This window comes from Procambarus clarkii, chromosome 18 (assembly GCF_040958095.1).
Source record: "Procambarus clarkii isolate CNS0578487 chromosome 18, FALCON_Pclarkii_2.0, whole genome shotgun sequence".
Lineage (NCBI taxonomy): Eukaryota > Metazoa > Arthropoda > Malacostraca > Decapoda > Cambaridae > Procambarus > Procambarus clarkii.
The window spans coordinates 48,694,909-48,711,980 of record NC_091167.1 but is presented as its reverse complement, the minus strand read 5'-3'; the positions used below and the strand labels follow the sequence as shown (position 1 = coordinate 48,711,980).

At 44.4% G+C, this 17,072-nt stretch overlaps 1 protein-coding gene across 1 annotated transcript in view; it reads left to right on the top strand.

The window, feature by feature from the left end:
* The window catches only part of LOC123754658 (probable glutamate receptor), a 191,115-nt gene that overhangs the window by 49,312 nt on the left and 124,731 nt on the right, over positions 1-17,072 (top strand). The window contains exons 2-3 of the mRNA XM_069326887.1: positions 8,878-9,018; positions 9,297-9,465. Of these exons, the coding sequence (XP_069182988.1) occupies positions 8,878-9,018; positions 9,297-9,465 (310 nt within the window). The remainder of the gene's footprint in view (positions 1-8,877; positions 9,019-9,296; positions 9,466-17,072) is intronic.

The window sequence follows — 17,072 nt, the reverse complement described above, 5'->3', positions numbered from 1 at the left end:
TGTTTCTAGTTCCCTCCCCATTTCCCTTTAGTTAGCTATATTATTCGGCTATATTTCTAGCCTGAGGATTTTATATGTCGTAAGCAAGTCTCACCAGTGTCACAATAAAGCACCAGTATGCAAGACAGTACTATCAAGAGTACTTGTAATACTTATGTTTATTGTTGGTGTGTACAGGCACCAGGAACAAGTGATAAATTTACTGTGTTGTGTATATCTTTCTAGAGATTTTGATGTGAACATATAGTGATAAATTATATATAATATTATGCCAGTATTTGGAAGTTAGGCTATGTGCCCAGAAACTATTTATTTTACCATTTACTGATGTCTGATCTATATGCATTATTATGTCTGTGTTCGTGCAGTGATTAATCATTTGTGAGTACAGTGAATTATTGCGTTATCGCCCACAAGAGAAAGTACTGAAAACTCCAGTGTTAATATTTCATAATATATTGTTGAATGAAGAACAATGTAAAACCATTACAGTGAGTCATTATAGCATTGATTGTAGAAAAGGCTGTTTGAGCCTGAGTACAGTGTAACCAAGTGATACGTGCTATTGTGCCAATATCGAGAGTGCGAGTTTCTAGTAATATGGGAGAATTTAAAGAAACAGCGCGCGTGAATCTAGAAAACAAGCAAAGCTTTCGCGCGGAGAGGCCAGGAAATCAGCTGTTCTTGACATTTGACAAGGAGGGAAGGTGTTGCCACTTAGTGATCGCATACTATTCGTGGGAATTACCGGCCGCGTCAGGATCAGTTGATTTATTTATTATTGTTTGGCCTTGTGACATCTTTCATACATTTTAAGTAAAATACAAAATCACCTTTGTGTTTTTATCATTCCCTCCATTGGTCTTGTGGCTATATTATACTGAAAGCATAGAGTGATAACAATAAGTACCTGCCTGATTCCTGATCTTTTGAGTGTGACCTTGCCAAGGCTACCACTAATTCCACCAGTCCACTGATGGTGTTACTGGCCACCTAAAACACCAGTTGGCGACCTTGTGGTTAACCGTAGAGCCCGATTGTTGGGGAGAGCACACGACAGTCAAGTGAACGAGTCGTGTTCCCACTCTTTCTTAATCAGAGGCCGTTGAGATTGACTGGGAGACTCTCCTGGCGTGCAGTGGCGTCGTGAGGATCGAGTGAAGACCCGCAGGGCTACGGTGAGTGACCTTAAGCATAACTATTGCTCACCCCAGAGTAGGACAGAGAAGTAGAAACCCCCAACATTGGCGACCTCGCCAGGATACGATCGGAGTAAAGGTTGCAGTGGTACTTGGCAGTGGTGTTAGAGATCAGGTGCAGGTTATCACTCATAGCACAAGATGGAGGATGATAAAGTGACGAGGTTTATTGACTCTAGAGATGAACAGGTGCTGGAAGAGTGCACCAAGGCACAGTTACAGGCTATAGCAGGTCATTTTGGAATAAAGCTGAAATCTGCCAGAGTTGGTGAAAGAAGATTAGAGATAATGGCTCAGCTCAGGGCTCGAGACGAAGCTTTGGGGGAGGAACGGCCCCAAACACCTGCCAGTTTGGGTGAACACCTGAGTATTGGTGGAAGCAGCAGGGGATCCAGCGGCAGCAGGCACAGCATTAAGCTGGAAATAATGAAGTTGCAGCTGGAAGTACAGTTGAAGCGTGAAGAGCGAGAAGCAGAAGCACAGCAGCGCAAAGAAGAGCGAGAAGCACAGCAGCGCAAAGAAGAGCGAGAAGCACAGCAGCACAAAGAAGAGCGAGAAGCACAGCAGCGCAAAGAAGAGCGAGAAGCACAGCAGCGCAAAGAAGAGCGAGAAGCAGAAGCGCAGCAGCGCAAAGAAGAGCGAGAAGCACAGCAGCGCAATGAAGAGCGAGAGGCACAGCAGCGCAGAGAAAAGCGAGAAGCAGAAGCGCAGCTGAGGCGTGAGGAGCTAGAAGCACAGCTACGCAGGGAAGAACACGAGCGAGAGGTTAGGCTGAGACAATTGGAAATAGAAGCCAACCAGAAGGTGGAGCTGAAGCAAGCTGAGCTAGGACTAGGTGTACCTGCTCCGCCGCCACAGGAAGACCGACGAGTGAGGGAACGAGACCTGCCGGTCTATGTGCCTAGTGAAGCCGAAAGTTTCTTCGATCACTTTGAGAGAGTTGCTGCTATGAAGAGGTGGCCGAGGGCGGAGTGGGCGGAACTGGTTCAAGGGAGGCTCACAGGAGAAGCTCGCGAAGCCTTCACTATGCTCGACTTCCAAGAATGCACCAACTACGATGTGGTAAAACGAGCTGTGCTCCGTTCCTTCAAGCTCACGCCGGAGTGTTACCGGAAGAGGTTTAGAGAATGTACCCGGTCACCAGGAAAATCGTATGCGGAGACGGCGAGGGACATAGAAAGAAAGCTCCTTAAGTGGCTGAGCGCTGAAGAAGCGAGGTCGGCCGAAGAGGTCAAGGAACTAATGGCCATGGAAAAGTTTATGTCCGTGCTCTCTCCTGAGATCAGGATGAGGATAAAGGACGCGGACATAAAGAACCTGAGGGCCGCAGCCGACCGAGCCGACATGTTAGAGGAAGCACTACGCCCACGCCGAGAGGGACAGCACCGACCAACCGTATACGTCGGAAACGATAGGAATTATAGAAGGACGGATGGATGGAGGACAGGAGCGAGTTCTCCCAAGTCCCACCGCTCGAGATGGGACGACAGAGGAACAAAAGGTGCTGTAGAGCCGATTGAGGAGAACCAAGCTGAAAGCTCGGGAACTGTTACTGCAACGAAGGAAACAACAAGTGAGGCGAGAAGGACACAGGGAGCGACGGCCTCTGAAGGCAGTGCTAAGGCGAGCGGTGGCGAATGGTATCCGCCAAGGGTCCGCTGCTACAACTGCGGGAAAATCGGACACGTCGCGCGGGAATGCAGACCCTTTAAGCAGCGAGGACACGTTGCTTTAGTGATGTTCGAGGACCAGAGGGCCGAGGGAGTGCGGGATGAACCCGTGCTGAATGGGGAGAAGAAAGTTCACCCATTCATGTGTCAAGGAACCGTAAGGATGGGGGTCGCAGACCCCATCCCCGTGAAGATGCTAAGAGACACCGGGGCTGATTTCACCCTGGTGAGTGAAACCCTGTTCCCTGAGGGTTACGAAAGTACCAGTGTGGGGGTGGCAAGTGTGGCCACTGTGGGAGGCCCAGTGAGGATGCCCCTACACCAGGTGACTTTAAATTCCGATTATGGCTGCCAGACCCTAGTGGTGGGAGTCTGTACATCAATGCCCAAGATGGAGGCACAGGTCATCTTGGGGAATGACGCATGTGGAGGATACGTCCTCCCGCATCTCGTGAAGGGCGAAGAGTGCCTAGAACAATACAAGGAGACAGGTGGAGAGTTGAACGCCTGTGGGGACGAGAAGGGAATCGCACCGGTGGCGATCCCAGTTTGTAATGTGACACCGAGACAACGCGAAGAACCAGGAGGTTGTGGATCTGATGGGGCTGAGGAGACATCCGACAGCCTGGGAACAGATCACCTCAGCGTAGGACCCGGAGAACGAGCGGAGGGCGAAAGTAGCCCGAATGGTGAGTTGCAAGTGACCCTCACCTATTCTCCAGGGGTAAACCGCACTCGTCTCGGAGAGTTACAGCAGGAGAAGTTCCCCGAATTGGTTAGTGAGGCCGAAGGAGGACGTGTGGGTCCTGAGAAGGCTTACTTTCCATTTATCTATGTTATATATGCCATGCTATCTATGATGAGGGAACGATGGACAACAGGAGCGACCGTGGGAACGGTGAATAACTATGTCCAGAAGTTCAAAGAACGTCTCACCCTAATGAAGGACCTGGCTGGGAAACACCTGAAGAAGGCGCAGCGTAAGATGTCGGAGGGGTACGATGGGAGAGCTGTGCAGAGAGATTTTCAGGTCGGATCCCAAGTAATGGTTGTGCTGCCAGGTAAAGGTAGGGTGACCGAGTCGCAGTTCAAGGGACCGTACCAAGTGCTGCGACGGTTGGGTCCAGTGTCGTACGAGATTGGGAAGCCGGAAAGACCCCAAAAGAAACAGGTGTGTCACGTAGACCACCTAAAACCTTTCTTCGCTGTGGAAGGAAGAGCCGACAAGCAGGACGGAACGATGTCCCGAGAAACCCAGCGGAAGACGGTTCTGTGTGTACAGGGGGACCGAGAACTCCCGGAGGAGGAAAGAAAGTGGTCCAGGGCGGACGGCACCCGTCTCACCGACACTGAGAGTCTGACAAGGATCAAGGTCAAGCACATCAAGGGGAGGGACAACGTGGTAGCGGATGCCCTATCCCGCATACACTAACCAGACATGACTCTTATTTTAAGGGGAGGGGTATGTGACGGTGTTCCCCCCCCCCTTATAATTCTCCCACGCCTGCAGTAAGAGTCATGTCTGCTTTTCCCAAGCGTTCTCTACGTAGCAGGCTTCAATTTGATATATGGGAGAGAGTGAAGTGTTCTCGGAGAGCCGAGAAATTTGTGAAATAGTAATATTTTGGCCTGTGGTATAGGCCCTTTAGGGAGCCAAGATGGCGCTTGCCTCCCTGATTTCCCGCCAAAACCGTGTGACGTCAGTGGCACCGGGAGCCAATGAAAACCTCCCGTGGCAAAAGTGACGTCACGAAGGAAGGGGGTCCAGGCCGCGCGCCGCGCTGGCGACATCAGTCAGACACGACACGTCAAAGAGGTCGGACGTGCGACGATTGGTCCTGTCAGTTTGACAGTTGTTTCCCGCTCCCGTGGATTTACGCGTCACCTGAAGTCTGCCAGTACTCTGTGAGGTCTTCCCTAGTTCATGTGTTGAACCAGAGAGGGAATCGACGGTTATTTGAGCAACAAGTGCTCCTGTCAGGTACTGTGCAAGAAGAAGCAGTGAAGCCGTGCAGTGACGTATGTGACGTCTGTGGCAGTTCACCAGTTCGTGACAGCGTAGTGGCTGACAGAGCCACTGGGTAGCTGAGGAAGGAGAGGACTATTTGGGAATCCGGACGACTGTAGCTGAGACGTAGGCGACAGCCGTGCTGGGAGAAGACGACGGCCAGGAGACCGACTCCAACCCTTCAAGAAGTCAAGAAGGAGGACGGACCTGCAGTGAAGAGGGCACGGAGACGACGCTCTAAACGGTAGGACGACGAGAGGCTCTGGTATGACACAACGACGTGTCGTGTGGGGGCGTTCCCGACACGAGGACCAGGAGCTACATCTCGACTCTCATCGGAGGATAGGTTGAAGTAGGTGTTTCTAGTTCCCTCCCCATTTCCCTTTAGTTAGCTATATTATTCGGCTATATTTCTAGCCTGAGGATTTTATATGTCGTGAGCAAGTCTCACCAGTGTCACAATAAAGCACCAGTATGCAAGACAGTACTATCAAGAGTACTTGTAATACTTATGTTTATTGTTGGTGTGTACAGGCACCAGGAACAAGTGATAAATTTACTGTGTTGTGTCTATCCCTCTAGAGATTTTGATGTGAACATATAGTGATAAATTATATATAATATTATGCCAGTATTTGGAAGTTAGGCTATGTGCCCAGAAACTATTTATTTTACCATTTACTGATGTCTGATCTATATGCATTATTATGTCTGTGTTCGTGCAGTGATTAATCATTTGTGAGTACAGTGAATTTCTCTTGTGGGCGTTATCGCCCACAAGAGAAAGTACTGAAAACTCCAGTGTTAATATTTCATAATATATTGTTGAATGAAGAACAATGTAAAACCATTACAGTGAGTCATTATAGCATTGATTGTAGAAAAGGCTGTTTGAGCCTGAGTACAGTGTAACCAAGTGATACGTGCTATTGTGCCAATATCGAGAGTGCGAGTTTCTAGTAATATTGGAGAATTTAAAGAAACAGCGCGCGTGAATCTAGAAAACAAGCAAAGCTTTCGCGCGGAGAGGCCAGGCGATCAGCTGTTCTTGACATTTGACAAGGAGGGGAGGTGTTGCCACTTAGTGTTGCCATGATCGCATACTATTCGTGGGAATTACCGGCCGCATCAGGATCAGTTGATTTATTTATTATTGTTTGGCCTTGTGACATCTTTCATACATTTTAAGTAAAATACAAAATCACCTTTGTGTTTTTATCATTCCCTCCATTGGTCTTGTGGCTATATTATACTGAAAGCATAGAGTGATAACAATAAGTACCTGCCTGATTCCTGATCTTTTGAGTGTGACCTTGCCAAGGCTACCACTAATTCCACCAGTCCACTGATGGTGTTACTGGCCACCTAAAACACCAGTTGGCGACCTTGTGGTTAACCGTAGAGCCCGATTGTTGGGGAGGGCACACGACAGTCACGTGAACGAGTCGTGTTCCCACTCTTTCTTAATCAGAGGTCGTTGAGATTGACTGGGAGACTCTCCTGGCGTGCAGTGGCGTCGTGAGGATCGAGTGAAGACCCGCAGGGCTACGGTGAGTGACCTTGAGCATAACTATTGCTCACCCCAGAGTAGGACAGAGAAGTAGAAACCCCCAACAATATATATATATATATATATATATATATATATATATATATATATATATATATATATATATATATATATATATATATATATATATATATATATATATATATATATATGTCGTACCTAGTAGCCAGAACGGACTTCTCAGCATACTATGCAAGGCCCAATTTGCCTAATAAGCCAAGTTTTCATGAATTAATTGTTTTTCGACTACCTAACCTACCTAACCTAACCTAACCTAACTTTTTCGGCTACCTAACCTAACGTAACCTCTAAAGATAGGTTAGGTTAGGTTAGGTAGGGTTGGTTAGGTTCGGCCATATATCTACGTTAATTTTAACAACAATAAAAAAAAATTGACCTCATACACAATGAAATAAGTAGCTTTATAATTTCATAAGAAAAAAATTAAAGAAGATATATTAATTCAGGAAAACTTGGCTTATTAGGCAAATCGGGCCTTGCATAGTAGGCCGAAAAGTGCATTCTGGCTACTAGGTACGACATATATATATATATATATATATATATATATATATATATATATATATATATATATATATATATATATATATATATATATATATTCTAGCAGTACCCGGCCATGCGTTGCTCAGCCACAGCAACCTTCCCTGTCCCTCAGTCCTCCACATCATTCCTCCCTCACCCGTCTTTTCGGCCTCAAAACCATTCCCCACTCCACCGTCCCCTCGGCCTCCCCACAGTTCCCCACTCCACCATCCCCTCTTCCTTTCCACCATGCCCCACTTTCCTGTCCCTTCGTTCTCAGCCACCATTCTCCATTCTCCTTTCCCCTCCATCAGACCGGCGAGGGAGCCGGTTGGCCGAACAGAGAGCACGCTGGACTTGTGATCCTGTGGTCCCCGGTTCGATCCCGGGCGCCGGCGAGAAACAATGAGCAGAGTTTCTTTCACCCTATCCCCCTGTTATCTTGGAGTGAAATAGGTACCTGGGTGTTAGTCAGCTGTCACGGGCTGCTTCCTGGGGGTGTAGGCCTGGTCGAGTACCAGGCCTACACCCCTACCAGAGATAATGCCCCGAAATAATCTCAAGATATTCTAAAGATAACCTCCCCCATATCTCTTGTCCCCACCAACCCAAACTCCTCCGTCCCCTCATCCTTCCTCACCATTCCCTACTCCAGCATCCCCTCTTCCTTGCCACCATGCTCCACTCCCCTGTCCCTTTGTCCTCCCCACCATTACCCCCTCCCTTGTCCCCTCGTCCTCCCCACCATCTCTCACTTTGGTCCTTCGTCATCCCCACCATTCCCCACTCCCTCGTCTGATGCCTTTCCAAATGGTCTGATGTTCCCATCAGAAAATTGGGAACCTCAAGTGATCTGATGTTCCCATCACTGAATTATATAAAAAAAAACGTTAAAAAATGAAAGGAAAAAATACAAAAAAAATAAACAATACTCATGAAATGAACAGTATGGTAAACAACACAGCTCAATTCCAACGCAATTCACACAAAATAATTAAATCAAAATGAAAATAAATCTAAATCTATGAAAATTCAATTTATCAATGCAATCAGAAACGCTGAAATGGAATTGTAACATTTAGTATAGCATGTGTATTGCTCTTACATGCAACAGATGGCGCTGTTTTTCAAGAAAAGCATAGTTTTACCTGTCACAGGTGTGGCATCTATACTTATACTTACGAATGAATGGTATGGCAAACAACACAGCTCAATTCCAACACAATGTCACATATAATAATTGAATAAAAAATAAAATATATCGAAATCTATGAAAATAAAATATGTCAATACAATCGGAAACATTGACATGGAACTCGTGACATATTTAGTATACCGTGCATGTTGCTATTATGTGCAACAGATGGCGCTGTTTTTTCAAAAACGCATGATTTTATCTGTCACAGGGCTGGCATCGATATAGTTGTATATGAAAAGACGTGCCAAATCGAATGCAACGTTGTATTAAAATTTCAAAGCAATCGGTGAAGAACTTTATGAGATTACAGTATGTGTTGCCCATACGTCCAACAGATGGCGCTGTTTTTCAAACAAAGCATTTTTTTTCCTGTCTTAGGTGAAGCATGTATATAGTAGATATATCAAAAGACGCGCCTATTTGAATGTAATGTTGAGTCAAACTTTCAAAACAATCGGTAACGAGGTTTCAAAGATTTCCTTCACTTGGAAAAACACATGAAAAACACAGTTTTTCAGTAAAAGCATGTTTTAATCCGTCACAGACGTTTCATCTATATAGTATGTATATAAAAATCTGGCCGGATGCGAATGGAACGTTGTATGAAAATTTCAAAGCAATCGGTGAAGAACTTTCGGAGATTAGCGATTTTGAACTAACGAACATTTCCATTTTTATTTATATAGATATCCTGGCAGCATCAAGAGACGGGGGTGTGAGGGTGTACCGGCGGTGTCTGTACTGCAACAACGGGGACCCGGACGTCCAACTTCTCCACAACTTGAACATCTACTCACCCGACCTTCTTTGGGACGACCTCTTCCAAGGTAAATTATTACTGCTAGAAATTGGATACAATTTTTCATGATAAATATATTACAAACAACGTTAATGAAAAAAATTCCTAACAGGCGAGATAAACATATCACCACATATTATAATATAATATTAGGAACTTTCATACATCCTGTGTACAGTGGATATGTGTCCGTGGAGGAAAGCCAGGAAATTCACCTACAGACAGAATTAACCCACCGGAAGTAATTAAGTAAAGAATCTATATTCAAAAGATAAACTCAAAACACGATGGAGCCTATCTCGACAGAACGATTTGAAGACTTGATGGGCAACAAGATGAGAATAGTAGCAGCCACACCCGCCTTCCCATTCGTGGACTACGAGCGTGTCAGCGAGAACCCTGGAACAGCCGTCGTGCTGAGAGACTCCCTCGACGCCAGACTCATCCGCAACTTCGCTGCCAAACTCAACTTCACGTAAGAATTCACTTTGTAAAATATGCATATGAATAAATGATTACAAATATTTATATGCTATTTTACACACACACATACATATCAATGACTGATGATTGTAGAGACCCAAAAGAGCTCAAATTCTGATCACTAGCTGCTGATGATGATAGTAGTATGGGCCGCAAGAGCTGAAGCTCAACATTCTACTGCACTGATAGGTGAGAATATTTATGTGAAAATAAATATTAGTTAAGAACAGTGAAGGTAAATCGAAGCCAAAGAGGCAGTTTCAAATTAAAACTATATCATGAAGCTACTAACACAAAGACTACACTGAATTGTGTGAAACTTGATAGTAGGAACACTTGGCTACATACAAGCAACAAGCCAGTAGAGGAAATAATGGTGAGCGCTGCTCTGTGTATTTCAAACTCAAAATCTATAAAAGAGAAGACAAGGAGGTTAACCCAGAAAGAGAGAGCACTAACGCCTACAGATCAGGAGCCAGATTCACGAAGCAGTTACACAAGTACTTAGGAACATTTTTGTTCTTACCATCTTTGTGGCCGCTACATCGGGATTCAGGAAGAAATTTAAGAACGAAAATCTTCCTGCGTTAGAACACTGCGTTGCACTACAACATCGCTAGACCAGTCATAGCTTTACTTAAACTGGATATTGCTCAATTTTTCTCTACTACACAAACCACAGGATCGATTTTAATATAAACAAACATTTTTGCTGGTGAGTCTCATCAAGGAGTCGGACTCCTGGTTCAATCTTGACAATGAGCAGATGTCTGGACTTCTCCTCCTAGGAGCTGTTACATCACGTTCTGTTTTAGCGACTTAGGATTTGATACTGCTGTTTGATTTGATACCTGGCCAACGGTCCCATTTTTACGACGCCTGGTGCACGTATTCCCTTAGTCACAGGATGGTTGATAGATTTTGAACGTTTTTGGGCTGGTTCTTCCGGCGGAGTGACGATGTCCGGCGTCGGGTTGGCTGAGAGATGCCGGGAGTTGACGGGTCTTGGTGGGCTCCGGGTGCGTCGTTAGCCGTGGTGGGCGGCTGGCTTCTGCTATGCTGGAGGGCATCGGTTGACTTTTGCGTTTTAGTTGGGAACCAAATTTTGGTTTAGTTACCCGGTGTTTTCTGTGTGGGGGTGGGCCGGTGCTTGTCACCATAAGGAACTCGTGGGGCTTCCCAATTATCCGCCTGTCTGTGCGTTCATTTACCCCAAGGCATATTAGTTTTAGGTGTTACGCGTCATTCGTTTCGCCATTAGGATTTGTGATTCATCCGTTCCGGCTTCGCGATTAACCCTTCATGGGTATGCCAGGGTGCATCCGATCCCACGATCATCGTCGCCCCTTAAATCACAACAACATCAAGGAGTCCTTCATGTTAGCTATATATGCATTCTCTGCTTAAAACGAGTAGTAGATATCTTTTTATGATGTATTTAGATTCTTAATAGCAAGATATTATTACAGTAGTAGTAGGCATCCATCAGTCATAGGAGACTATAGAGTTGCGCTCTGGTTGTCGGTCTGGAGTGGCCTCACCAGGGCACAAAGCCAAGGTAGGTTGATATGGAGGAAAAGCTGTCATCCAAGCAGCAGGTACCCCCCCCCCCCCTTATCCACGGCGCCGAAAGTCTCCAATGGTAAGGCAAACGCAAATACGATCGGGTTCGAGCGCCGTGTAGTTATTTACCTGAAGTTATTAAGTAAATAAACACTGGTGAACTTGATATAGGAGAGTAGGTGATGATCCTGGGTGGGACCGGAATACTGGGAAGCATTTACTATCATCTAAAGCCTCTGTTCACCTAGCACTAAGTATAGCTACGCAGAGAACAGAGGAAAGGGTCCTGAAAGATATTGCTGATAGGAACGTCATCCCTACAGACAAAAATCAGAAAATACAATTGATAATTTATTATACAACCAAAAAAACGGCCAATCTAATCATAAAAACTCCCCAGACACCAAGCAGAACACTCTGAAGGAGACCAACGTCGTCTATGCCTTTAAATGCTCACTTAGGGACTGTAAGCATCAAAGAACTCAGTATATAGGCAAGCCAACAACAACGTCTCTTTCTAGACGACTAACAATGCATAAGCAACAGGGAGCCATCAGGGAACACATAATTTCTTCTCACCATCAGACCATCACCAGAGAAATCTTAACAAACAACACAGAAATCATCGATAGGTACGGCGATAGCAGCGGGCTTGACATCAGCGAGGCACTACACATCAAAAAGTCAACACCAGCAATCAACAGCCAATTAATGCCCAACTATATTCTACCTACTTCAAGACCCCGAACCAATATGGAAGCCGCAAGAGGAAGTATGGGCCAATAGACCTTCTGCAGTTACTTCCATTCATATGATCACTTATCCAATTTATACCCATTGTTTCATGTTCTGTCTTGTTTGTCACCTCACCCCAAACTTTTGTACCATATCACCTCATCCAATAGAGTATAAGTACGAAAAATTTGTGTGTAAATTAAGTCTTTGAAAATGTAATATGAATTACGAAACGCGTTCAGGCGTCAGACAGTATATATATATATATATATATATATATGTCGTACCTAGTAGCCAGAACTCACTTCTCAGCCTACTATTCAAGGCCCGATTTGCCTAATAAGCCAAGTTTTCCTGAATTAATATATTTACTATAATTTTTTTCTTATGAAATGATAAAGCAACCCTTTTCCCTATGTATGAGGTCAATTTTTTTTATTGGAGTTAAAATTAACGTAGATATATGACCGAACCTAACCAACCCTACCTAACCTAACCTAACCTATATTTATAGGTAAGGTTAGGTTAGGTAGCCAAAAAAAGCTAGGTTAGGTTAGGTTAGGTAGGTTAGGTAGACGAAAAAACATTAATTCATGAAAACTTGGCTTATTAGGCAAATTGGGCCTTGAATAGTAGGCTGAGAAGTGCGTTCTGGCTATTAGGTACGACATATATATATATATATATATATATATATATATATATATATATATATATATATATATATGTCGTCCCTAGTAGCCAGAACGCACTTCTATGCCTACTATTCAAGGCCCGATTTGCCTAATAAGCCAAGTTTTCATGAATTAGTATATTTTCTCTAATATTTTTCTTATGAAATTATAAAGCTACCCATTTCATTACGTATGAGGTCAACTTTTTTTTATTGGAGTTCAAATTAATTTAGATATATGACCGAACCTAACCAACCCTACCTAACCTAACCTAACCTATCCTTATCGGTTAGGTTAGGTTAGGTAGCCGAAAACGTTAGGTTAGGTTAGGTTAGGTAGGTTAGGTAGTCGAAAAATAAATAATTCATGAAAACTTGGCTTATTAGGCAAATCGCGCATTGAATAGTAGGCATAGAAGTGCATTCTGGCTATTAGGTACGACATATATATATATATATATATATATATATATATATATATATATGTCGTACCTAATAGCCAGAACTCACTTCTCAGCCTACTATGCAAGGCCCGATTTGCCTAATAAGCCAATTTTTCACGAATTAAGGTTTTTTCGACTACCTAACCTACCTAACCTAACCTAACCTAACTTTTTCGGCTACCTAACCTAACCTAACCAATAAAGATAGGTTAGGTTAGGTTAGGTAGGGTTGGTTAGGTTCGGGCATATATCTACGTTAATTTTTACTCCAATAAAAAAAAATGAACTTATACATAAGGAAATGGGTAGATTTATCATTTCATAAGAAAAAAAATAGAGAAAATATATTAATTCGGGAAAACTTGGCTTATTAGGCAAATCGGGCCTTGCATAGTAGGCTGAGAAGTGCGTTCTGGCTACTAGGTACGACATATATATATATATATATATATATATATATATATATATATATATATATATATATGTCGTACCTAGTAGCCAGAATGCACTTCTCAGCCTACTATGCAAGGCCCGATTTGCCTAATAAGCCAAGTTTTCCTGAATTAATATATTTTCTCTAATTTTTTTCTTATGAAATGATAAAGCTACCCATTTCATTACGCATGAGGTCATTTTTTTTATTGGAGTTAAAATTAACATAGATATATGACCGAACCTAACCAACCCTACCTAACCTAACCTAACCTATCTTTATAGGTTAGGTTAGGTTAGGTAGCCGAAAAAGTCAGGTTAGGTTAGGTTAGGTAGTCGAAAAACAATTAATGTATGATGACCGGAGACGGAAGTATAATGGCAGTAGATGGAAGTGTGAAGACGACAGAGGAGGTACAGACAGTAGATGTCTGACTCTAGACGTGAAGAGAAGAAGACGAGGTGACGGAGGGTGGAAACAATAAGTAAAGTGGACCGATGGAGTGCAGGCGTCCTGGGAGGACAGCCTAGCCAAGAGGTGACAGAGAAGTCAGATCGTTTATGAGAAGATCATGTTTCTGGCGGGTTGTGAACCGGATGTTGCAAGGTGCAACGAACTAATTGTAGACTCCTAAGGGAGTACGTAAGCAGATCAACCGGTCGAACCAATCGGTTGAAGAACGAGACAGTGTGGTGGCGGATGTATTATCCCGAGCTTTGCCACTGGAATAACTCTCAAAAATAAGGGGAGGGGAGTGTTATGATCTCAGCCTACAGGAGAAATAAGTCTCCCCCTTGAGAGTTATTCAGCAAGCCTGACCTAACCGGAAGGTTTAAGAAATATAAAGGTGATAACACATATGTAAAATAGCTGGTTGGATATGATGAACAATTTAAGATTATGGGCAGTGAAGAAGAAAACAGATAAATGACTGGCTAGGAGATGTGGACATTTTGCTGGAGGCGTGAGGCTCGCTTCTGGAGGGCTTTGACCTCACTTGAGGCCAGACATCGCAGGGGGAAAGCCGCGCTCCGTTGAGCTCCCGTCAGAAAGGAACCCCATAGTGATATATCTCGAAGAGAAGAGAAGTGTGCAGACGGACCAGCTGTGGAATCGAGCTGGGAACGTTGTGGTCTCAAGTCCTGGGCGACGAGGAGTGTTTATTTAAACCGCCCAGAGGCATTATTGTGGGCCGTGGAAGCGCCCTGGCCAAGTTCCGTCAGAGGGAGGAGCGCCCTCGACCAGATAATCTGTGGCAAGCACGATATACGCCAGTTCATAGTGATTGCTTGTAGTTGGTCGTGTGCCCAGCGACAGTAGAAATGTTTATTGATAAGTTAGACATGTTTTGGTGAGGCAGAAAGCCTAAAATAAGAGAGTGGAGAGGGAGGAACACGGAGCGACGTCAGTCCCCTCTGAGCGCTGGCAGGTGACTGAAAGCTCCCGACGGTGTAGGTCCCTCCCGGAGTGAGTGAGGCGGAGTGAGTGAGGCCCACCGGGCAAAGTGGACCCGCCCAATGGGGGAGTCCACTCTCACAGTATGTAGAGGACAGATAGAGGTTGGAGGCAAACATTTTGTGTGGTTATTTTTGTTTATGTGTTAAAGGGGAAACATTTTTATTGGAGTGTCGATGGGTTGCAGGTTTGTCTTTGGGGAAGAAGTTGCTGAGAACTTCGAAGCCAGCACAGATGAAGTAGCTGATGTGACTCCAAGGTAGTGGAGGAGAGGACCTCGAGCTGTGAGGAGAAGCAGCGAAGAGGAGTGTCACGTGCTTCTGTAGAGGTGGTGAAGCACCATAGTTGCTCGAGGAAACTTCATGGTGTAGCAGCCAGTAGAGCTGTACAGGAACCTAGCAGAAGGGTGAAGCACCGTAGTTGCTCAAGGAAAACTTCATGGTAGCAGCCTGGAGGAGCTGCAGAGGATCCTGGTAGTTAAGCCCGGAAGAACCTGAAGAGATCAGGGTAGTGAACTTCCAGAGGTGGAAGGGAAGTTCTGGCTCCACTTGTAGGGAGTTGATAGTGTTTGGTTGTCATTAGCGTGCAAGACGCAGTGAGAGACAGTGATTGTTTGCATTCTTATGTCAAGGAGTGTTTTATACTGAAGTTTAGAGTTACAGTCGTGGGCTGGATTACCTACAGATGTATGTGTTCTAGGACTGATAGAGTGATCGATTGATCATTGTTGTGTATCAAGGAACATTTATACTGATATATGTTATTGCATTCAAATGCTGATTTTCTTTGTACACATTTATAGATACATATATATATTCTCTTGCTGATGGTGCAACAGTGCATGTAGACTTGATCAACTTGAGGAGGTTGATAGTATTAGGTGGTGAACCAGGAGATAGGATACCACTTGATAAGCTGATGATAGAGTTCTGATGGTGTTGGAGTGCAACCTGATTGTAATAGTACAGAGTATAGGATTCATTATTATTATATGTGTGTATGTATTGTGTATGTGCTTTGTCCAGTAAATGTATTCCAATTTGCTGGTGTTTGCCCTTGTCCTAGTGAGGCTTCCCAGGAAATAGAAAAGGAAGATAGAGAGAGAGAGAGAAAGAACCAAGAACCACCGCTGTGGACAGGGTAGGACGAAGATTAGTAAGTTAAAGGGGATTGAGGAGATCATATCACATAAGGAGAGAGTGGGGAGTCACAGACTCGAACCCTAGGGTTCGAGTCTCCTGGTGGGAAAGTGTTCTAAAGTTGTATACTTCACTCTCGTGTTTAGGAGAGTTGTGCCTTAAGCATAGACACTGTGTCTTCCCATATTAACAGGGACTTGATGAAATAAACGTATAAATGACCCCTCACTTGCTCTAGTGCTCTTGGGAGGTGGTGATCTTTGGTGTATTTAAATACTTCGAAATTACCATCTCTTTTAAGGGTCTGAGCAGGTGGTGGAGCGGGTTAAGGCGTACCTGTTATGCCAGTTGCTGGAAGGCTTCTGTGCTGGCTAGGGTTCGAGTCTCCTGGTGGGAAAGTGTTCTAAAGTTGTATACTTCACTCTCGTGTTTAGGAGAGTTGTGCCTTAAGCATAGACACTGTGTCTTCCCATATTAACAGGGACTTGATGAAATAAACGTATAAATGACCCCTCACTTGCTCTAGTGCTCTTGGGAGGTGGCGATCTTTGGTGTATGTAAATACTCCGAAATTACCATCTCATTTAAGGGTCTGAGCAGGTGGTGGAGCGGGTTAAGGCGTACCTGTTATGCCAGTTGCTGGAAGGCTTCTGTGCTGGCTAGGGTTCGAGTCTCCTGGTGGGAAAGTGTTCTAAAATTGTATATATATATATATATATATATATAAGGGGGGTACCACATCTGGTGCAATTATAGGGACCCACAGCCTCAGAGAAGGGAACACAGAGCATTCAGGGAAAAACTTGCCATATAACTCTGAATACATAGGAGTGTTCGCTTCTCCTACCACCCCCCTTTTTTTATGGTGTACACTTTATTATGCAAGGTTATACAGTTGCATATCTGATTTTATACAAAAAATTAACATTAAGAGGACACAAAAAAATTTGCTTACTAGAGGCTGTAGATTTCCTCGAACTCCTCTGACGCCGGGCAGGAACCGAGGATGTAGCGAGCATTCCCCCTCAGGATCGCGACACTGAGGCGCTGAAAGAGAAAACTTGCTGCTCTAGGGTCTCTTGTGGTGTCAATGAGCTTGGAACCAAGATCCTTGAGAAACCTTCTTGCACTCTCTCCCCATGGGCCTAGGGTCTCAGA